Below are 23,985 nucleotides of genomic sequence, written 5' to 3' on the forward strand. Positions count from 1 at the left end.
GACCTGGTGAATCTCCTGTATTTCAAGAGCTACTGCCAGAGAAGTGTTCTGCTCTTAGCATCCTGCAAGCAGTTTTGTGGAAATGTTTTTATCCAGTGCAAACAACAAAGCATGATAACAAATGTATTTTTAGTAATTAGGAAGAAACAAGCAGGCTTGTCTAGCTGCCTTAATTTAGAAAACAGGCCACTGCTAATACCGTTAGCTGAAGCTGATTTCCTATCAACTGTCTTTTAAGGGAGAAACCTTTGTGCTGCTGTAAAGAATAAAGGTGAGCTGCTTTGTTATGTCCATGGGGAAATTCCAAGTCACATCTCTACTTTTTTTAATACATCTTTTTTTTTAGCATCTGTGGGGTGTCAGGTTAGATGATATCACTGTGTGGGTGGGGGCTCTTCAGTAAAATAGCATAACATACTTATATACCAGTGCTGTAGTTCATGAAAGGCTCATGCATGCAAACAAGTTAGATTTCTGTCTATTCCTATGGGTTAGGCAACTATCTTGAGAGGTGTAGGCTGCTTGGAAATTAAAAGACTACTTTTCTTGGGGTATTGCATTTACTGTAGTAATTGCAAATAGTTGCTAGCTTTTAAAATATTTTTCCAGAAACGTTAAATTATTTAGGGCATTTTCTAATGAGGCAAATACAGTTTGTTGTTCTGGGAACATGCAAAATTAAACAGACTGTCAGTCACATTAAACTTTCCCTGGTTATAAATATTAGATTTCTGAATAGTTTTGAGGGCTAACACCTTTTTTCAAATGCATTTAATGCAGCCTCAGGCATGCTGTGGTGTTGGTCCTCATAGATAGTAGATGTCAGCCTTTTTCATGTCATCCTGGCCACTTGATTCTTAATTCAGTTTGGTTTGGGTTTTTTTTCCAAATCCAAGTTAAGGGCTCTTAACTTGATTGAAAAATTCAAGTAATAAGTTTATTCCTTCATATAAGGAATATTCCTTCATAAATACCTTCCCAATACCAACACAATGTAAACCAGTTTTTGCTGTATGTACTTCAACAGTCCAGTACCCTGAGTTTCTAAAATATTTTACATGTAAGGTACATTATAAGTCATGTTTATTTGGAATCCTGCACCCTAAAAATAAAAATATTTTGGTATTCATTTGAATTTTCACTTTTAGTCTGTGGTGCTTCCTGTTCATTTCTTGGGATAAAGTAGTTGATAGATCTTTGCACGCACTGGAGGTGTCAGGCAGTGATCCATAAGCATGGGAAACCTGGAGTTATATGTAGATCTCGTAAATTAAATTTTTTCTACCAAGACACATCTGCACAGATAACCTTTTTTTTTTATTGTTCTGGCAGCTTTTGCATGGAGGCAGTGCTGACTGCTCTGCTGACCTGCTGTGACCTCAGACAGTGTTTTACTTGGTAGAGCTTCTTCCCACTCCCACCCGTTCTGTCTTATCTGTTTAAATGTTTGGAAAGAGGTTATTTTAGCTGGAAGTTATTGTTTAGGTTAGATTGAAAAGTGAAATTCTGTAGAGTATGTGGGTTTGTCAGGAGGCATCCATCTAAGCTTGAAATTCCCACATGGACTGCACAGGGCGGGATGGGGCTCACTTGGTGTGTTACAGAGCACAAGTCTGCCTTTTCAAGAATTGCAGAAATATAAATAATTGTCTGCCATCCCAAAAGGAATCCTGCTAGCCCCTAGCACTGCTTCTGTAACAGGAGTTGCACTGGGGAAGAGTGTGACCACACTAGAAACTGAGCCAGGATAATTTCAGTTAAAGCTGCTATTGCAGCTGCAATGGAGCAAGAACCTAGAGGAAACTTAACAGTTAAAATCAGACTGTTTAAAGAAGTTGCATCCACATGGCTTTGTGGATACCATTCATTAGTTTCTTTTTTAATGTGCACTGTGCAGGACTGGTTAACATCTTGCAGTAGATGTGTGCAGCTTTTTTTTTCCCAACAGTTTCATATGGCAGATTAAAAACTTACAGAAGAGCTGCGGGAGCTTAACTGACATACAGTTCAGAACACTTTGTGTGTGACTTGTTGTAAAGTTTGGCATGATATATCTGAAGGTTAGAAATTAACATTCCAATGCCATTTTGCTTAAATCTGGCAATAGGGTGTAATATAACTGAAAAGAATATATATCAAAAAAATTTAAAAGCCAGTTCCTTCATTAGAACAGAGCAGATTAAATGCTTTTTTGCATTTGCCCACCTCTAAATTTACTATCAGAGTAGCAAGTAAAATGTCCAGGAAGAGGTAATTATTGGTGTTCTACAGCTAGGTATGAAAAATACGAATCTTTTTGGATCACCAAATTCTGTACGTTGTTATTTTTTCAGGAAAGTTTTCATTAAAAAGTAATCAGGAAAAAAGAGGTTTCAGACTGATTGACTGTTTCTGGCATAACGCACCAAATAGAACAATAAATTGTAAAAAATACTGCATACAATTGTATGTGTCTTAAAATGCAAAATTTCAGACTTCCAGGCATCAGTTTTCCTATCTCTACCAAGTCATGCTCAAGCCTCAGGGCCAACACATTTAGTGCTCTCTTTTCAGAAGCACTAAGAAACATTGCTACCACCAGCAGCAGTTGCTTGCCCAGTTAAGTATTGACCTCCTACAGAATGGTCTCAGAATGCTCTCTGTTGTTCCCTAAATTGGTGGCTCTGTGCCTACCCAGCACTCATTTCTGTTTCAGTCCCTCAGGGCTTAGGTTTCTAATAAGTCAGTCAACTCAGTCATGAAACAAGACTGGTAGTTTAGTCAATGTATTAAGAGCTGTTCAGTCCTCTCTGCTTTGTAAAAAAAAAAAAAAAAAAAAAAAAAAAGTGGCATCTGTCAAACTGTAAAATTTCCTGTGGATGGCTTTTCTAGCTCCTCCAGAGAGGAACAGTAGCTTTCAATATTCCTGCATGATTTCTTTTTACCTAAATTTGGCTTTTTTATTTTCTTTTGACCCTTCTCAGCCTCTCATCCTCATGTCTGCCTTACTGCTGACAAGCAGAGGTACCTGCTGACATCACCTGCTTTTTGTAAGCAGTTATATGCATTTGTCCTCTCCTCCTCCTTTTTGCACAAGAGGCAAGCTAAAAGGGTGGTTTAGTGAGAGGCAGCAGCAAGGCTGGATTCCCAGTTCTCCATCTCAAAAGAGGTTCCAATCTCACAGGAGTTAAAAGTGTGTCAAACTCAGTCTGCCTGGGTTAAAATTTCCTGTGTGTTTCACTTGTCCTCACTGAACTTCAGTGAATTCTTTGAAATTTTGAGTCTGCTGAAGGCTTAAAAAATGTTTGAAGCTCCTATCATCCTTCGCGCCATCAATTGACTGTAGAAGGACTGGGGGAACGTGTGAAGACCCAAGCTGGCTTCTGGCACAGAAGAAGCAGCCTGATGAATTCAGTTTTACTGGGTGTGCAACCTTTGCTCTTTTCTTGCATGCAAGTTTTTGTAGCCTCTCTGTGTTTTAGAATTACACATGTGGTATTGGAGTCCCAGCTCTTGCATGCTTATTCAGTCACTTTGGGGGTTTCATAGTATAACGATGTCATATAAGTACTTGGGGGAAACATATCTCTGAGAACTACAAGTGGGACAACTGGTAGCACTACACCATCTGAAGATCTCCTGAATGACTCCTGCATTGGCAAGCTTAAAGTTTGGTTTCTGTTACTCCTCAGAACCACAAACCTTTTTCCCTTCTGCTTTTCCCATCATTCATACAGTCATCCTTGCTACGGCTTTACAGTGTCGCTAAAATTGCTTTGAAACATAGACTGACACATTTAAGTTGTAAAAAAAAAAAGAATAAAATTAATAGGTGGTGTAGACTGGAGATGAATGGATAATTTTGTTATCTGTTTCTCTGGTAAAAAGTACAGTGGAGAGTCCCAAATTGGAAGATGCTATTTTAAAGTTTCTGTCATCCATTGTGATAGTTGATGGCTGAAATTGTCCTTCATTTTTATGTCTTAAGTCTTCCCATCCATTTTTCTTTAGAGCAGTGCTGGGGCTTTTGTTAGTGGCAGCTAGAATTCCAGCAAGTCAGTCTTTGGTATTAAGAATAGAGTGGGAGTGGAATGCATTTGTGTTGTAACAGAATAATAACATTTTCCTCAGAGAAATTGCAAGGGCTTGTTGAGACTTTCTTTAACACATTTCTGTCAAAAGCAGTGGAAAGGCATTGTATTTGTGCTTCAATATGCTAAATAAGAGGTATTTTAGACTTAAGAATGTTATGTTTCACTTGATTAGCCTAATAGTTGCAACCTACAGTTACATGGTGCATTAGCTTTCAGTGCTGTATAATAGGACTGGCAGCATGGTGTCCCAAAAACTGTAATTGCGTGGGCTGCTGAACAGTTGTAGAGAAAGCTGCACAAAAATTCTATTCTAGACAGGATTTTTTCATTTTGAAATGAATTTCACAACAAATTCACAGTTGGATGCCACTGCTTGTATTTCCAGTGAATCATACTCCAGAAAAGTAATACTTTGCTTCAGCAAAGCCTGCCACAAACAGTACAGTGATATAAATCAGAAATTGGATATTTTTTAATTGTAACTTTTCAAAATACAGAACATATGCCTGCAGGTCCTGACATTCCAATATGTTTGGCTTTGTCTCCACATCCAAAAATTAAATCCTTCACAAATAAGACAAAAGGAAGGGTTGGGGGTAAATACCCTTTTAACTTATGTTCTATTTGTGGTAGGGAACTGACCCCCCAACACCAATGATTGTCATAAAACCACATATTTCATAGCTTAGTTAGAGCAAACCTTTACACAGTGACCTTCAATTTCTAGCCTAACTTCACTGATAGTCAGTTCATTCATACCTTTCTTTCTTGTACCTATGTTCTTCACCTTGCATAGTTCTCCCTTCTTTCCCTGTCTGGTTCCATCAACTGGCATTCGTGCAATTGCATGTTCTTTCTGTCTTTGGCTTGTTTAGCTTACCAAGGCAAGGTCTTTCAGGTTATTAAATGCTACACTTAAGGCAACTGGAGTTTCATATACATAGACTCTCTCTAAACTGCATAGCTTTGCACAGTTTGTGCTGAATTATTTGCTCTTAAATTGTAAAACCTGTCCAAGAAACTGAGGAAATATTTGTGCTGGTACTGAGCTCCCTGATCCTGCAGTCATTGCAGGACTGAGCCTGCTATGAAAGGTCAGGAACACCTAATTATTTCTTGCAATCCCAGTAGCACTAATCTCCTTTAAGTACTTAGCTCACCCATTCGTCCTTGTGTGTGGTACAAGGATTGAAGATAAAACATGTCTGCTTATGCCCTTTCACTGAGGTTTAAATTAACAATTTTATCATGCAGCTGGGATAGGCTAACAATATGCAATACTAAGCTACTCTCACTTCTTTTTTACCATAGCTTCCATCTCCATTCCATTTACTGAATTCATTCTGAGCTCTGACATAAATAACCATTTTACCTTAGCTGAGAACCATCAGACAATGGTGTTCAACACCCGGCATTAATGTTGCTGATACTAGTATTTCATGTTTAGAAATTAACAGTACTTGTAACTGTGATGGCAACTTGGTAACTAACTCTTCATGGAATATGTTATGGAAAGTTTCTGCAGATATAGTGATAGGCAACTTTTACTAGCACAGTCAAAAGCTGTTTAATTTGGGTGCTTACAGCAGCAGACAGAATTAGCAGCTCCTGCCCTGAGCCAAGTTGCATGAATGCATGAGAAGAGGCACGCTTCCTCAGGAGTTTAGATGGAATACGTGGGGAATGAGGATTCTTCCTTGGAACTACACCACCCTCTTACACAATCCGCTTCAGTCTCTATCCACTCCAGCTTTTCACTCACCTCCTTGATTACCACTTCTGCCCAGCTCAGCCTGCTGGCCACCTCTGCAGGAGACACTGTCTGTTTGACATGGCAGCCCCCTCTCTGTCCTTTCCTTATGGCTCCCCAGCAGTGGCAGGGTTTGAGTTGATCTACTTCATTAGGGAACACTCTTTTGGGCCAAAGAAATGCTGCTTAGGTCACGACTGAAATTTTGATTGACTAAGGAATGTGCCGTGGCAGTGCTCAGGTATCCCTAGAGAAGGGAGACTGTCAAAGTCTTAATCTTGTGCAGCATTTGTGCAAAAGTAAAATCACAGTTCCCACATGAGAGTTCCTACTGTCACGAGATGAGGCTAGTAGGCAGCCAAAAGCTGAATACCACATAGGATTGCAGACCAAAAGCAGCACTTTGCACCCTGAGGTTAACTGCAAACCAGCTCCCAAATTCACACTTTACCTCTTGATGTGATTTGCATACCATTGTTCAGTGTCTGGTCAAGTTGTATTTGTTTCTGAGGGGTGATAGAAATTTTGACCTCTGTGATATGAAGTGTGCAGAGGATTTAAACAGGGGCGGAGTGAAGTAAAAGAAGGAAAACAGGTAGAAGAGGAAAAATGGGGTGTTGCATTTCCACATATACCTGTGGTCTTTTGGTGTGGTTTAAGTATTGGTGTGTAACATTCTTCCTTTGTTTTGCAAGGTTACAGGGCAGGAGAAAAAAAGTCAGTTTCATAAAATTTCTGGTGTTGCTTTATTCCTCCCGCACTGCCTTGCTAAGATGAAAGGAATTTTAAGTTTGCAACCTGTATACAATATATAGGCAAGAGTATACAATACTGTTTGACTTGTCTTTAGTTTAATTTAAATGGAAAAACCTACTGAGATTTTCAAGGGTAAGAATAAAGGTAAAGAGAAAAGGCACTAGAGATGTTTTGGAATGTGGGGAGAAAGGCTTGTATTTTTCTAACCTCCAGGCTGCATCCCACTGCACATTCTAGATATTTGTTCCTCATATGAGACAGTTCTGTTGTCCTTGTGTCCTACTTCTATAAAATTTTTATCCATAATTGTCAAACAAAGAAAAAGTGTCACCTTTTTAGATCTTGAGGCAAGTTGTGGGATCAATGGTTAAAGATATGAGCATGACTGAGGTGGCAGTAGTGAGATACTACTCTTCTCGCAGAATAGCTCATTTTGGTGATCTCGGGTAACCCCTTTTAAAGCTGTTCTCTGTATTAGGACTAAGTTTCTGCTTCGGTGTTATCTGAGGAAAGGTGGAGCAAGTAAGATGAACTGACTAAAGGTTCACTTTGTAATTTTTATAGCATTAGCCTTAATTACCCTATGATCTCTGAGTTGTGTAGTCTCACCAGTGTCTGTTGATGATTCTCGTATTCTACTGTTGATTGAATATATTGAAGGGAGGGATGGAGTCTCTGATTGCACTTTCTCTAAATCATGGTAGACTAATCAAAATCAGAACTTGAGGTCAGGTGGATCACTAACTCTCTCATTACTTTATTTGTACTTCTAGCATTTATACATACTTTACTGAGTTAAATGCTTTCTACTTTCCCTTTGCCTACAAAGTGAAGTGGCCATAAAATCAAGTGAGGCAATTTTAGATTTTTGCCTGTTTTAAATCTTAGACGACTGGAGTACAGGCTGGGAAAGTTACAGAATTACAGCAGCAGAGATTACTAAAAGCCTGTCCTAACTAAAGCACACACTGCTGGATGTTCTTCTGTTTAGAGTTCACTTCTTAGTGTAAATTGACAAGCGTTTCATAAGCTTGGCAAGAAAATGCTTATTTGACTTCTCCACCTTCCCCAAAAGGAAATTTCTACTAAGGCATGACATCTCCTATAAACTGCCATGAGTAATATATTCTAAACCGCTTTCAGATAAACAAGAGACCTTGCCATTCCTATCTATAATAATTCACAGATAGAGAAGCTGATAAAGTAGTAAGGTCTTGAAGACTGTTATACAAACAAAACCTCTTGCCTTTGTTCTTTAGAACTTATCAAACTGTGGTGCATGTTCTGTGCATGGTGTGTGTATTCTAGCAAAACATACAGACTGTATTCTTTTAATAATGCTAGTTTTTTATTAAATTGCAAAGTTGGTGAAATTATATTGCGAGAGAAGAATACTAAAACAGGAACCTATTGGCTTTTTTTAACCTTCTGCTCTAAGGAAATGTGCCTTTCTCCATTTGATTTGAAAAAGGAAATAGACTGGTGGTGTGGCTATGGAACTTTCTCTTTCTGCCTCTGATTGCAAAAGTAGTAGTAAAAAATGAAAATAAAAAGTACAGTATTGAACAGCAGAATATTATGATGTTGTTGAGACAACGGAATGAAAGTAATTATTTTGTTTCTTTTGTTTCAGGTGTCAGAAACTACTTGAAAGAAGCATTAGTGAATATCATTGCTGTGCATGCAGAGGTGAGGAGTAGCTTAAAATCATTTCATTCCTATATTCATATGATTTCAGTTTACTTTTCCTGGTAAATCCTGGCTTCCACCAGGGTTTTTTCAGCCTTTTATTTAAGTATCTTCATTGTAAATGTGTTTTAAATTAGGTTTAGCCAACCTGTTATGCAATTGATGACTTTTTTTTAATGGGCAGAAGGAGATGAGTAGTTCCTGTTTATCCTCTCTGACACTCCATTACACCTTTTTGTCTCCATTATCTGATAAAGAGGAAAGTCAAATTCTCCCTTCCCATGCAGATAATATATAGATACATAGCTAGTTATGACGCTCTCTTTCTCTGATTATCTTTATTTTCCAAAACATCTGTAATTAACTTCTGTTTCACCTTGAAAGAAGTGTTCTACACATGCCGCTCAGAATGAAAAGCCAATATATGTCAGTCTTCTACATACAATGGAAATAGGAAAGCTAAACCCAGAATGTTTTATTGTCTTTGTACAGCACAAATACTGCTTGAAATACCTAAGTAGGTAATGACTCCCTAGGCTAGGGAGTGCATGTTAAAACATTGCTTATAACATAATAAGCTTGGAGGGGCTGCAATTATTTAGCCTTTTGGGATTATATGCAGGAATTTCCTATGGTTCTTTAAGTTGGAGCTTGTGTTTTACATAATCACTCATTCTAATCATCAAGAGTATTAACAGATTACTGTAGATTACTGTTGCTCCTGGTAGAAGCATTGGTAGTAATATTACTTTTACCTTCCAAAATACCACAAGTATGGCTGCTCTCCCTTTTCGCTGTAATTCAAATATAATGAGATTCACTTGAGGCTTTTACTTATCTTATTCCTTCTTATATTACCAGGGTTCATATAAATGAAAATATTTTCAGGAACTTCAAATTTGACCTGCAGTGTTTTTGCTACTATTTCAGGGTTAAATTATAGCAGAAACACTTTCATAGAAGCATTGTGATTTTACCAAATGCTTCCAAATGAGGGAATAAGAAACACTAAAAACATATACCAACATGATACCAATTTTTTATATTGTTTTCCAGTGTAGTGGAAATTGATTAAAACAGAAATTAGAGGTTTTGCTTTAAAAAATTCAAAAGCACTTGTGACTTATTCAGCTAGGCTTGTAAACATGCATACTTGTTAAAATGCTGCAGCAGAAAGGTGCATTTCTGTGCTCTCTTCATTGAGACCAGTACTGATTCTGGCCTAAATAGCATTGCCTCATAAATTTCTAGATGTGAAATATTACAGAAATATGAGAACACGTCTCAAGATAATACTCCCATTTCCATTGGTGAAATTCTTTTAAGCTGGGTCAGGCTTAAGTTTAGTTAGCAAGGCCACAAGTTTCTGTAGTTTGTAACAGCAAAAATTTAACCATCAGATGAACAGCAAGGATAAACTGAAATGGAAAAAAAATTGTTTCTCCACCTTTGAATTCGTATTTACCTGAAATCAAAATAAGGGCTTCTTATTGCAAACTTGTGATGATTCACCTTTGCTAAGAATTATTTTTCCTGGATTCCGTAAAGTAACTTGAAGAGTGGTCATTGCAGGCAGAATTATTCTCAGTAGAAGATCTTTGGGCATATTCCTGGTATGTTTGTGTTGAATTGGTCAGCAGTGTTTGGTGCTGACTAAGATGACCCTTTTCCAGCGCTGGTAACAGCTGGTAGCTGGCATTTATGGGGTCAGTGTGCTTGGCCTGTGGTGCAGACCTGCCTTTTGGAATGGTCAACCTTATGGGATGCCTGCTACACAATTCTTCATTTAAGTTACAGAAAATTCTGTAGGAATCTTTCTTTCTTTGTTTTTTTTTTCCCTTGTTTATTTTTGGACATATGTATTATATCTTCTGTCAGGTACTAAATTTCCTTGTCAGACATGGGATCTAAACTTTGCATAAAACCAAAACTATTCCAGGAAAACAGTCCACTACTTAATTCTTTAGACTATTTCAAAGCAGAAAGTGGGGAAGTGTTTTAAAACCTTATACATTTCATTTTCCTTCCTATACCACTCCAGTTGCGTACTTCAGCTTACATACTCCACTCCAGCTTCTTGTGTCATCTTCTCTCCTGGCCCTGTGCAGTTTAATGTAGCTTTATCGTCACCTTGAAGCTTTGACACAAATCTGATGTGTCTGACCTATAATCTCACTTCCTCCTATATTCCAACCTCTTGGCCTGCATTTTCCCGAATTCTGCACAGAAAAATCATACTTTCTTTTTTTTTAAAATCCACAACAATTTCTCACTTCTGTAAAGCTCCATTTAAGGAAGATTCGTCTCTTCATACTTTGCTTCAAGCATAGATTTAATAATTTTGTGTTGCAATTACTATTCTGAATATGCCACTTTTAAAAGTTATGCAAATACATGGTTAAAAAGATGATCTTGATGCATGGGAGACCCAGTAAGGTTTAAATTTTTTTGCCAGGGAACTAATAAATGGCAGCAATGGCAAAGTCTAAACAAAAATCCATTGACACCCTCATACTCGCATAGACTGTCAAATGTTTATCTCTGCCACAGAGTATAACAACACTAATCATTCAACAGTGGTCAAATATAAAGGAGTTTAGAAGAAATAGCAAAATGTATGAGTAAAAAATGACTGAATGTGTAACTGTCAGTCAGACACACAATTCTGAATTAAAGATGCTATCTACAAGACAGCAGTCTATCTACAGCCACCTGACTACCTGCATCCATCAGCCAAAAGCACGTATTTTGGAGTTTAGCTGCCTTTTGGTGTAGCAAGAAGGTTATCACAAATGAGGTAGCCAAATTTGCTATTAACGGAGGGGATTGGTCGAAGTGCAGGGCAAGCATCAAAAGACATCCTTCATATTCTGGTTTCTTTTGAATTTTTTGCATATTGATAAAAATGATGGAGACCTTTCAGTCAAGGAGGTTTCTGGTTTTTATTGAAATGTTGGTATTCAAAATATTTCTGTTAATGCAGGTGTTGTGCTCTTGGTTCTTCTTTCATAAAACTTAGGTGTTTACCATTTCCAAAGACTTAGTTCCTCGGGTAATGTCGAGGGTTGTAGAAGCAGTCTCTGAAGAACTGAGTCGACTGATGCAGTGTGTTTCATCCTTCAGCAAAAATGGAGCCCTACAGGTACCTGAATACTCTGTACTGTCAAACATCTGAATCTAGAAAACTGAGAATAACAGACAGAAGTATAATCTGGGTATTCGTTTGATTTATTGTAGCAGTGAAAGCAAGGAGATAAAAATTATTAGCTTACACCCTATTTCAGATTTATAGATGAATACCCTTTGGGATACTGGTTCTTGGGTTTGATTATATTTTAGGGTTATTTTTGTGTTAGACAGCATTAAAAGGATACCTGTATCTTTGGAGATAAAAAGCATCATAATGGTATTTCCTCGAAATGTTGTCAAATACTCTCTTTGGCCTGACATAAAAAATCACTTTAAAAGAAAAAAAAGATGTATTGATATTCTGAGATTTAAAAATCCCTAAAACAGGATTCAGTAGGATCTTGTAAGACTTTGCAGGACTAGTCACTTGTTTGTTATGCTCTCTCTGCAGTACCATGTTGTTGTAACATGGGCAGAATAGCTTTGCTGTCTTTATTTACAGCTGGATTGGTAGTTTTACTTGCTTTTGGGTAAGCTTTAAAGGACTCTAAGAAAAACATCTTTTTTAAAAAAAATCCCTTTGAGTCAGATTGCTATGGCTGTAACAGAAAAAGAACAAACTCCCTGTTTTCATTGTACATGGCATCATTCTTGCATTATGATGGGAAAATAATTATCCAGTTGTAAGCCTTATTTTCCAGTTGCTGCTAGTAATGGCATTGGACAGAGAATTAGTATAGGAAGGTCACAGCCAAGTAAAATTGACTGCATATTTAAACCAAATCCATGAATAACAACAAAGCTACTCCTATATCCCTTTTGTCTGATTAAACAACCCACTCTAGGGACTTACTGCCTAAACCCATAATTGAAAGGCTTTTCTCTTCTTACTGTAAGTTTGCCACTCATGGTCATTTTCTGTTCCTCTGAACATGGAAAAATCCTGTCTGACAGACAGCAGCAGCATGAGAGTCATCTAAGCCTTGTTAGGCTGAACAAAAAACTTTCATTCAAGCCTCACTCTGTATTCCCAGGTCCCATGACCCACAATTTTGCAGGGCTCGCCCTTCTGCCAGGTTTACTTAGACTATGATACTTGAGAATGGGGTACTGCTACCTCACAAAATGTGGAAAAGGCTCCAGAATCATAGGCATAGGACTTCAGAAAGTCCATAACTCTAGAGCTTGGAGCGCTATACAAAAAGAGGTAAAATATTCTATGTTGAAAAAAGCATTTCTTATGAGTATAAAATTTGGGGTCGCTATGTTATACTTTGTGCCAGAAAGTTCTGGCTCTAAAAAAGCATAAATTTTAGCTGTCTTCCTGCACAGAGGAGGGATGAGGAAGATACCTAAAAGCCAAAGGCGTTCATTAGAGGTGGAATTAGTCGTCTGTGTTGCATCATTAAAAGTTTTGTTTTGGAAGATTGATATCATTAGTTGTGTCTAAATGCAGATCAGTTACTGTAATGTCTAACTGGATTATATTTCATCTTTATGCTTAAAAGAACAGAAAGTAAATTTTTTGAAGTTCACTTTGTATTTTTTAATGTAATTACCTAATGACCTCTTGTAGAATGTTTCTATTTCATATAAAAGTTATGAAGATAATGATTGCTTTTCAAAGACCAAAGGATGATCTATGAAGTTTGTATAATCTGCGAGTTCAGTCTTCTCCACAGTTTGCCTAAGTGAAAATTAATACCTTGGGCCCACAGTACAGTGCAGGAGTAAAATCCTCAAGCTCTTGTGCCCACCAGGTGACACAAAAGAAACAAAGTACAATCATTCTACTTCCTCATCTGATGGAAAAAAATAAATTCATCAAAAGAACCAAGCATAAAATGTGTATTGACAGATTTTTGTTCTTTTGTGTTTCTTTCCTCCCTGGCTAAGCAGTGCTGTGAGAAGTAAAGCTCACTGTATTTCATTAAGAAAAAAAAAAAGAAAAAAAAAGTTGCATCCTTCTATCTTTCTATCACAGTACAGTAAAGGTGAAACAGAACTGAAATTTATTACTGTTACCAAGAGACAAACCAGTGTTTTTTAATTACTACACAGTGACCATGTAAACAGTTTGACTTGAATCAAAAGTATGAAATTGTTCCTTTGAGCAGTCTCCTGACAGAGCAGTGTGGCTCCAAAGAATTCAGGAAATCAACTGTTTAAAGACAAGGATGCCTACAAGGGCAGTGTGCAGCAGTATTTGCCTCTCAAGAAGGTGAAGCTCTGAGATACTTGTATACACTTGGTGAAAGGGCATTGTGTCATTGTTTCAATATTTGTATTTCTGTCTTTAGGCAAAACTTGAAATCTGTGCATTGAGGGATACCGTGGCCATATACCTAACACCTGAAAGCAAGTAAGATGTGCTGTAATGTCACTTTTTGAAGTGTAATTGAATCCTTGGTAAATATGCAAAAACACATAATGTAAATTTAGACTAAAGGGATTTTGCTTCAGATAGAATATGTGATCTACTGCGTAAATATACAAAAAACAGATGCCTAGCAAGATTTTATCAGTTGAAAGAAAATAGTTGCTTTTTTGATGTTTTTTACTTGGACTTTTAGACACAAACTACTATTTGCCACCCAAAAGAAATTGTACAACTTCTTTAGAGCAGTACAGCTGGTGAGGATAGTTGTGCTAAAGCCAGAGACAAGCAGATCTTGATGAGTTTTATCCATTTTTTATGGCAATCTCATAAAGCATAAAACAAATAACCTGCCATATGCATCAGAGAGTCTACAGATCCAGATACTGTCAGGGTCCCCTTATAGGGATATGGAGAGTTAGGGCTCTCCACAGGCTTATATAGTACCCTGCTCCTTCTCCACACACCTAATCAGGGAAATGGAATTCAGCTTCACACTGACTCCTAGAATCAACAGCTTCAAAAGGCTTTCAGCAATTTATCATTTCTGACCGAGGCAAGACCAAAGATAAATAGTGTGGGGGACACTCACATTAATATAAAGGGAGAAGGAAAAGCATTAGCACCATCAGTGGTTGATGCAGCCAAGGCATGTAAAAACAGACTATGGTAGCTGTCAGCAGTTTTGAATAAAATTGATTGATAGAAATTTCTTGGTGATTATGGTGAGGATTGGATATGGGCAGAATCATTCATTATTTAAATTACCTTCACTTCTTTTGAGATTGTCATTACATGTCCCTGTAGGTGGCAATTTGGTCATCTTACCAAATGGTAAGGTCTAAATGTGTCTTCGTAGAGTCACACATTGTGTCCACTGCATTCCATTTTGGGATACTCATTTCCCTATTCTGAGTGTCTGACAAAGGTCTCTAAAAGAAAACTACTTGGCAGTGGCTCAGGTTGGATAAAATCAAAATTATATTGTCTGTAATAGGGCAAAGCACAGTGAACCCTGAAAGCTGGAGCTTCGTAGAGGTTTTTTTATCCCTGGACGTGTCACTAGTAGTAGTGGTCCCAAGTCACCATATTAATCTTTTGCTGGCAAGATTCTACCTGTGTGTAGAATGCATTGTTCCGTCATTTCTGTTCCACATCTGTTGCTCAGAGTAGGGTGGGAACCCCATCTTTGGAGTTAGTCAAAACTGACTGGATAATGGCCCAAAGAAACCTCCTCTAACCTTGAAATCAGCCCTACTTTGAAATCAGGGTTGGACCTAAAGTCCCTTCCAACCTAAGTTATTCTATGACTCTGTGTTACCTCAATGCAAACCCACTGTAATACTCCTTGTAGGCACCCTTCTGTAAGGCAGAATGCAGTGGCCTGTCTACTAAACACAGAGAGACAAAATCAGTGTTTTATCTGTTCTTCATACACTGATGGTCACTTAGTTTTAGGCAGAAGGCAGGCTGGCCACTATCTGTTAACTTCTGAACAGTCCAGGATGTAGGATGTAACAGTCTTCAGTCAGCTGCTGATTTCATTTCAACATAACATTTCCTGTTGATGGATGATGTTAGGAATGTCATGATACCTGCTTGACCCCATGGCTATTTTATGTTCAATTTGCACATGGATGTCAGGTCTCAGGTAAATATTTTGTCAATTTATTGAAAGAAAGAATGGATAAAATATAGCATCCCTCCGTAGGATTTATAGGGAGAAACTGTAAATGCCAAATCTTGTACTAGCAGAATATGATTATTTTTGTTTTCCTTGCAGATCAAGCTTTAAGCAAGCTTTGGAAGCCTTGCCTCAGCTCTCAAGTGGAACTGACAGAAAGTGAGTACAATGCACCCTCTTGTTTCCTTTATGGTTGTTGAAGCAATTGCTTTTTACTCTTGTAAGAAACATTGTTATAAAAAGGTTAACTTTCACTGTTTTGGACCATTCTGAATTACAGAGTCAAGAATAAGCTCCTTGCCTTGTTCATGGCCTGTTAAATTACCCTGAAGAGCCAATGGCTTTGTCACATATCCTGTTTGCCCGCCCTAGTCCTATCAGTTCAGTGTAGCTTTGTATTTGTCTTGTAGTGTCAGTCCATTTTAGCCTTCCTTGTTAATCTTAAGGTTTCTGAGAGTTCCAATGTATTGTTTTACTGAATTTAGTAGCAATAAAATATGGCCAAGAACAAAGTTCAGGTTTTTCAAGCTGATACATGGGGAACTCATAAAACCAGCAGGTTTCCTTTTAAAAAGAAATAAGGGAGGTCCATGGCTCTTTCTTAACATCAGGAGGAATTTTGGGTTCTTCCTTTTCCACCATAACAGCCTTTGACAAACACCTTGCTTTGCTACATCCAGCCTGCTATTTGGTAGTCTATTTTACAACCACAGCCTAATAAAGAGTAAAACCAGGATAGATTTGTAATGAGTAGTGTAAGTATAGATGGTTTGAACTAGAGATTGGTTTCATTGTATTTTCCTGCATCAGTTTGCACTTAGCAGTCAGAATTCAGAATATTTTGTAGACACATAAAGAGGCTGTTTGTTCAGCTCATGGTCCGTGCCTCCTTCTGTGGTCTGTGCCTTCTTCCAGATGTCCTCTATGTAGTCAAACCTGCTCTTCGCTAGCCACAAGAAGTCTCAGGATACCTCATCTTACTTTGCTCTTGTGCTTTATTAAAGTTAGAAATCAGTTTTGAGTAAGGAGGGATCTTTTAACTCAAATTTTCCAAAACACCTGTAGAATTTTTTTTTTCACTTAGTCAGAAGCATCCGAGCTTCATGAGACAAATGAGAATCAAGAACTGCATCGTTATTACATCTGCCTCAGTGTTCTGAGCCCCAGACAGTGCAGAACCTGTTCTGTTTCCCAGGTCACTACATGGCAATTTTCTTTGTTCCAGGCAAGCTCATTGTAATCTGCCTGGATTGTGTTTGTGTAAAATAACACATTTGTGCTCTGACTGAGAGCTGTTTATGTGTGTTCATTCACAATCACTACTGTGATGCTAAATGATTCATGTGGACATGATCATTTTCCAGAGGACCTGCTGAGGAAGCAGATATTGATTTTTTGGTTTAAGTTGTTATTCTTAGGCTAGTTTGGTTCTTTAAATGCACAGTTAATTTTTTTTCTGTTACTGGCTGCTCAACAATGCAGTAGGCCAAAAAGTTCAAGTGATACATGTCTGCCCTATATGGCTTTGTTATGAAATAAGGAAGAAAGTTCAGAGAACACATTATTCCCGAGATCAAGGAGAAAATAAAACACCCAGCCAAGACTGTAAAACAACTTAATGCATCTCCACTGTTAGAGTCAATATTTTCTACAGCAGGCCCATCAACACCACTGCTCCTACACCGGTAGTTTGTGGATTGCAATAAATACTGCCCACTGCATCAGGTACTTACTTGACAGCTCATTAGATGTAAATTAGCTATTGTTTTGCCCCCAGATGAACTCATACACAGTTTATATATTAGAGACAAAACAACATGATTGGGGTGAATTAATGTTTCTCCTAGAACAGTCATACTACCTCTGATCTTTCAGTCATGATACTTAAGAGAAGTCTACAAATACCTTCCAAAGACAAGGCTGAGAACTGAAATTTGCAATTCAGCTGCACAAGAAAAGCAGACAGTGTACCTGAAGTCACAGACAGAATAATCAAAACTTGCGGTAATTGTTCCCTTTTCAGAATCTCCTAAAGTTTTAACTGTTTTCCCTTTACAGGTTACTGGAAGAGCTGCTAAACAAATTCAAAAGCAGCATGCACTTGCAGCTGACCTGTTTCCAAGCTTCTTCATCAGCCATGATGAAAACATAGACAACAACACAATGCAAACAAATGTGCTTAAACATAGTACATTTTTTCTGGACTACTTCAATTCCTTTGAACACCCTAAAAAACCTAAAAATAATTCCAGTGGAAAATAAATTGAGATACAACTTCTTCAGTAATGTTATGGGGTGTCCTGCTGAGTGAGACTTCTGTTCCTGCATACTTTGATAAGAAGGTTTTCTGTCTCCTGTATTTCACTCTGTGGAGGGAATTAAATCAATTTTGTTTACATACACTTGTTCGTGAAGAAATATTCATCCTTGTTCTACAGTCTCAGTTTCACTTGTTAAAAATACTTTGAAATGTATTTTTAGCAAATGTCATCTTAAATTTGAGTATTACTCATGTTGTTCAGTGTATCAATCTTAATGTCTAGGTAGAAATTAGTAGAGTGATACTGAAGGGACTGGAAGGCACAAATCCTATAAACTATCAAAAAGTATGTAATAAGCATTGCCCCCTCGAGCTGACTAATAAATGTCCAGGTAACCGTGTTAAGTACACTGCTTCTTTTGCATTTAAAAATGGTAACTTTTTTTTTTTCTGTGCTCATCTACAGTTTTGGTGTTTGGAAGTCTGATTTCTTGAGGGCCTTTAGCTTCTTACTTGTTTTTAATTAAACATGTTGCTGCCTGTCATGCTTCTCCCTTCTTTTGGAGTATTGATGGTAACCTTCACATCTGAAATAAGATCTACTTTCATCGGCAACTAACAGAAAAGCCCTCCGAGTTTATGAGATTAGTAGAAAAAATGTCCAAGTAAAATATTCCTCAGTGTTAAGGAGTAGAATAGTTAATAGCTTCTCAGATAGTAAGGAGAAGCACAATATGTCATATGTTTTGCTTCTTCCTGCCTACTACTCTTGTATTTTCTTGCTCTTATAGACTTATTACCACTGTCTTCCTCTTGTTAGTCAGTCTGCTTTTCCTCTTTTCACCACTAGTTATTGGATTTGTATGGGGGAAAATAGAGATTCAGGAGAGAAGAACAGTTTTGCTGCTGTTGTTTTGGAGGTAACAAATGGGTTTAATTTTATAACTGATATCATGGCTTGGAATTAAATAATGCAGTAATAATATATTCTTTCTGTAATTACAGTCATTGTGAGTAAATAGTTTCAGGAATATTGCATAGTTCTCAAACAATTTCCTAATGTCAGCTCATTCCATTTGCCAGTTCAATTATGTGCTTTAAAAATACAGCATACAATTCCTATAATATGTAATTTTGGAGAAAGTTTGATGCACAAGTAGTTGCTTGTTAAAAATTTCTGTGTAAGTAGTAGTGGCATGTTGCATGGAAGTGTGAGACTTCAAATATATGTTATTATCATTAAGCACCTGGAGCAATGTTGTTTTGTTAAGTGTTGTCCATTCTATGGTGGTCATAGTCTCAACTGCTGATATTAACTGAAATAGTCATCAAGTTCTGTAAATAATTTCACTTCAGAATAATAAAATATTAAGAAATATGGTCATAAGCTCTTCTTGAATTCCTCACTTTCCAAGAAATGTGATTTCTTTGAATTTTGCCAGTCTACAATTTCTATATTCGTATCAGACGTATTCTAAGTATTGAGAACCTATTCTATGGTCTGTACTGTCTTAGCATGTATTCAGACATCTCTTTATTGTAAGATCATTCTCTTACTCATCTTTTACTACAGCAGCTTGTCACTTGTCTCTAAAACCTGAAGCCAGACTTTCGTGTAGGTGCTTCTCTGAAGTAACTCACACTTCGGAACATCTCATTGACAGCAACACGAATAATGTGGAATTGATCAAAATACTCCTTGAATTCCATCTGATATGAAGAAATGTTCACAGACAAGTCAGAGCACTGCATTTGAATAAATCCACTTTGTGGATTAAAGAAGTCAGCGAGCACCGTGCTGCAACAAGGGGGTATTGGAATCCCTTTGCATGGCAGGGTGGTTGAGACTGCTGAAGCTTCATAGCCAATGTACAGCAGGCTGCAGTTCCTCTGAAAAAAGGATTACAAAAAACAAGAAGTGGTCAGTGTGGGTTTTGCAATAAAAAACTGTTAGAAGATACAATTAGGTTTAAAAAGTGTTGTTGAAAGTGGGAAAAGACAGGGAGACCACACCAGAATACACCATCAGTTACAGCTTGCGAAGAAGAGACACAGCGAGGAAATCAAAGTAAAAGAAGTGAAAGGCTCTGACATTTAAAGCAATGTAAATGCTGAAAACAGAACAAGGGAAAATAAAGTGAATTATTATATGAACTTTGAACCTCTAGAAAGATCTAAAATTGATAAAACTGGAAAAATTGTCATTGAAATAAAAACCAAGAGAGCTTTATTTCTTACATAAGTGAAAACTATAGGGAGTGATAAGGCTATAAAATATATCTGACTAAAAGTAAGTAAAGACTTACAGGAAAATTCAACCATAATATGCTGTGTTGAGATATTCAGCCTCTGGAGATGTTGAGGCATTCTTCTATTACTGTATTTTCATATTTATTTTGAGTAGTCATGAGTAGTTCAAGAGGTAGACAAAGAGGAAATAAAAAACAAATGCTGCATCAATGTAATTAGGGAACAACACAGGAAAAAATATTTTAATCCCCCTGTAAATTGATGGGAAAAACAGAAAAATAGGGAAAAGTTATTGCATATCTGGGGGTTAACTTAATGGAATAGCTCACATAAATAGCATGAAAGAATGAAGAAATCCTCTTCCTTCTCACTCACAAAATGTCTTTTTTAATTGACATTCTTTGGAAATCATTTATGAAATGTCCTCATAGTGTGTCATTGTCCAAGTTAAACGTCTTCCTATAGCTTTTTAAAAGCCACTTGGTTTATTAATACAGAAAGACCCACAGTCCTGCTGCTTTTCATGCCTGTACTGATTTTTAAGGATAAGAATAGACATGAGAAGACTGAGGATCAGGCAGGTTGTATTCTGTGGGCCAAATCCCTTGCATCTTCCCAGGACTCTGACCGGTTTAATTTCACTTTATGGCAACAGAGAAGGAAATCAGAAGCAGTTGTGCTTTGCAGGGGGCTTTTGGCTGCTCTGTAACGTGTGACTGTTGGCCTTGTAAAACAGGTCCCGTCTCTCAACCTTTGCCAAAGCTATTACATCTCCCTGAAGAGAGAGTACTTTATGGTGAAGGTGAGATTGTTTGCTTGTTTGTTTGTTTGTTTTCTACCCGAGCAGCCTTTTGCCTTCCAGAACCAAGGAAACATTTCTGAATCAATAGCATGTTTCCCTGCTCTCTTGGTAAGTAGTTAGATGCAGGTAGAATAGGCCTATGAAAACTAGTATAACACTGTACTGAACATGAAGCTGGAAAAAAAAGCAAAACTTAATTATTGCTTATTCTGATTCTACTTTAGTTAAATATGCTCTTATGTATGTTCAGGGGGGAAAATGGAATTTATTGTTGATATAATGACAGAGGTAATGGCAATATTTTAAAAAATCATGACAGAAGGATTTCATGGAGATCTTTGACTGCTGAGCCTGACAAGCAAAAAATGCCTCACCTGCAAAAGTCTAATACTAAGCTAAGCAATGCCCTAAGAAATTTATCATAAAAGTATTCACAAACTCTACTCCTTTTTAACATTGAATGTATTGAAATTCAACTCCTTTTTAATGTTGAAGGTACTGATAGACATTTTCTGTTTCTAATCTAAGAGAAAGTAGAAGATTACAGTTTCCTAGATACAGTTTTGGCCCATGAAGAAGGAGGTTTCAAGAATCTTTTGCCATAGTTACTATGATCATCAGAGACAGGGGATTTATACTTCCAAACCTACTGCCAGACCACATTAAGTCAACTCCAGACAACAACTTTGGATGTGTCCAGCTAAAATACTCTTAGCAGTGTTTTTCTTGAGGATATTAAATATTGATTGTATCAATGGATGCAAATACTGATCTTTGTATCCAAACAGATTTCTGGACTCACTAGAAATGAGGGGGTTTACGTGTTTTATGCGCTATAAACATAACTGCTGTTTTGCTCTTATCAGTGTATAATATCTATAAAAATTAGAAGGAAAAGATCTTTAACCTCATCATAGTAGACTGAAACTGAAAATTGGATGCAGTGCCCCTGCTGAAGCCTGAAATTCAGAATTCACATCTGTATCCTTAACCTTGTAAAGCTTTGGCTCACTGGATCTGCTTGATGAGGTGCATCTTATCCAGGGATAGAGGGAGAGACCCCTGAGGATATCTAGCATCTGCATTCTGTTTCTGGTTCTTAGGAACTGTAGTTCCTGCATGGCACATAAAATTTTAGCATCAGACAGGAGTTAGTAATAGACTCTGACTACTGTCAAAACAAGACACAATACATGCATTATTTAACTAGTAAGATGCAACTAAGATTTGAATTAGTCAGGTTCCAGACAGGTTGAAATATTTGGGAATTTGTTAAACATGATGATAGACTTCAAATAGGACATCAGTACTTTGGCATTTCTGGTCTAGCTGCATAACTAGGGGAGTTCTGGGTGGCTACCCTTATCTGAATATAAAAATAATTGTAACTTGTAAATTCCTTTACAAGATTTTTAGGAGATAATTTGGTGTGTTTACCACTGAAATATAAAAACATCCTTAGTTACATTCCAGCCTGTCCATAAAGAGATAAAGAGATGGTTCAATTTACCTGCCATGGCCTCATTAGCAGTTGTCCTGGTTTTCTGTATCAAACATTATTACTGTGTGCACACATGAAGTTGGCCATAGCTAGAAATGCTTCTGCAGTGCATTTCAAACACAGGACACTTTGCTTCTTTCAACATTCTTAAAGAGAACCATAAAAAAGGGAGCTAGATGGTTAATTATAGGCAAAAATAATTTTGCACAAGCTGTGTTATGTGTTAAGAGTATTTTGGCTTTATGTGGTTGGCAGGCTGTTTTCTGACTTAGCATCACTTACTAGAGTTTTTTTGGCATGAAATGAAAGGCAAAACTGGGAGTAACAGGAAACACAGTTTCATAAGGGAACACGATAGCCATTTCTGTCTTCACCTTTTTTAAGTTCTGGTTTTATATAGTGTTGCCAAGGGTTTAAGACGAGATATGTGCAATTCAGTTCCATTTCACTTGTGTTGTTTTGAGCTGCAGAGATCTAAAATCTTGTCTTTAATGAAGGTATGACGAGAGTGTGTCCAAAATGGTATATTTATTTCAGAACAAGGTGTTTATCATGTAAATTCTTTCAGTATACTCCTGAATACTCCTTTCAGTATTAAGTGGCAGCCCAGGGGAGCTTTCCTTTGGAGAATCACCAGTGCAACCTTGAAGTCTTTTAAAACAATGTGCCTTGGTGAGTAACTTAAATGCCACAGTTTGTGACACTTACCGCTGCACGGAACAGCTTTTGGAGCAGCAGCGCCAACAGATCAGCTGCAGGATTTTTTGGGGAGCAGATGGGGGGCCTCGGTGGCCTTCTTTGTTGTACCTAATTGCTTCTAGTCTGAACATTCCAGAAGACAGCTATATTCCTTTCCTCTCACACTCCTACTATTTAAAAGCTTGTAGTAGGTTTTGTACTACTCTTCTGCAAGCAGCCCTCCTTGAGCTCAAGACCAAGTAAGGGAAATCTTCAGCCAAATTCCTTTTGAATTGGAAAATTTAAACAACTCGAGGAAAAAGGAGTAAGACAATGGAAAGTGGAATCCAGCCTTATTTGTAACAGATGCTATTAACACATGCTTAGTTTTATAGCCTATTCTGTCAGCCTTTCACCTCTTTCTTCTGAAAAAAACTTTTAATATCAAAAGTACATTGCCAGTCCCAGGCAGAAGTTCACAAATCAAATGGTCTGATGGTCTCAATATAACCCATGAAAAATGCATTAAATACAAGTTAAGGACTGAGAATTGTCTTTTTCTTTATTCCTGAAATGGGGTGCAGGTAGAGGAAAGGAAAGCTGTGCTGCCTGCTTCCGTGCTTTGATGACACCTGTGTGGTGAAATTACTGCAGTTCTGATGTGACTGCAGATAACCAGGGGGCTCAGCATAGACTCAAGCCTGAAGCCCGGTGTACCCAGTTACTTCTAAATACACAGTGATCTAGAAACAACCATGAGAGTCTTCATTTTGGTAGCACAGGGTTTCATGTGGCAGTACTAATGCAACAACACTGTTGCAGCCACAGATTTTGCTCTGACCAAGTGGAGCACATGCCTTGCTTTTCTTGGTTCATAAGCAGATTTTTTAGCACAGAATGTCAAATCAGATAATTTATAAAGTACAATTAGCAAAATGAGACAGTTCTTCTCACTGCTTATTACTCATTTTTTCTGATAAATTTCACTCATTTTAACTAGATTGTACTTCTGCTCACAGAGGGGGTTCCCGTTCCA

General features: G+C 37.5%; 1 protein-coding gene across 3 annotated transcripts in view; it reads left to right on the forward strand.

Annotated features, from left to right (window-relative positions):
- EXOC2 (exocyst complex component 2) overlaps positions 1-19,105 on the forward strand; it is a 147,950-nt gene extending 128,845 nt beyond the window's left edge. For all 3 annotated transcript variants that reach the window (XM_066187219.1, XM_066187200.1, XM_066187210.1), the window contains exons 24-28: positions 8,213-8,268; positions 11,288-11,410; positions 13,698-13,759; positions 15,558-15,617; positions 17,517-19,105. In XM_066187219.1, coding sequence (XP_066043316.1) covers positions 8,213-8,268; positions 11,288-11,410; positions 13,698-13,759; positions 15,558-15,617; positions 17,517-17,610 — 395 coding nt within the window. In that variant the 3' untranslated portion in view covers positions 17,611-19,105. The remainder of the gene's footprint in view (positions 1-8,212; positions 8,269-11,287; positions 11,411-13,697; positions 13,760-15,557; positions 15,618-17,516) is intronic.
- The last annotated feature ends 4,880 nt before the right edge of the window (positions 19,106-23,985 follow it).

The sequence above is a fragment of the Chamaea fasciata genome, unplaced genomic scaffold (genome assembly GCF_029207755.1).
Source record: "Chamaea fasciata isolate MVZ Bird 193981 ecotype frontalis unplaced genomic scaffold, bChaFas1.0.hap1 SCAF_1, whole genome shotgun sequence".
NCBI classification, from domain to species: domain Eukaryota; kingdom Metazoa; phylum Chordata; class Aves; order Passeriformes; family Sylviidae; genus Chamaea; species Chamaea fasciata.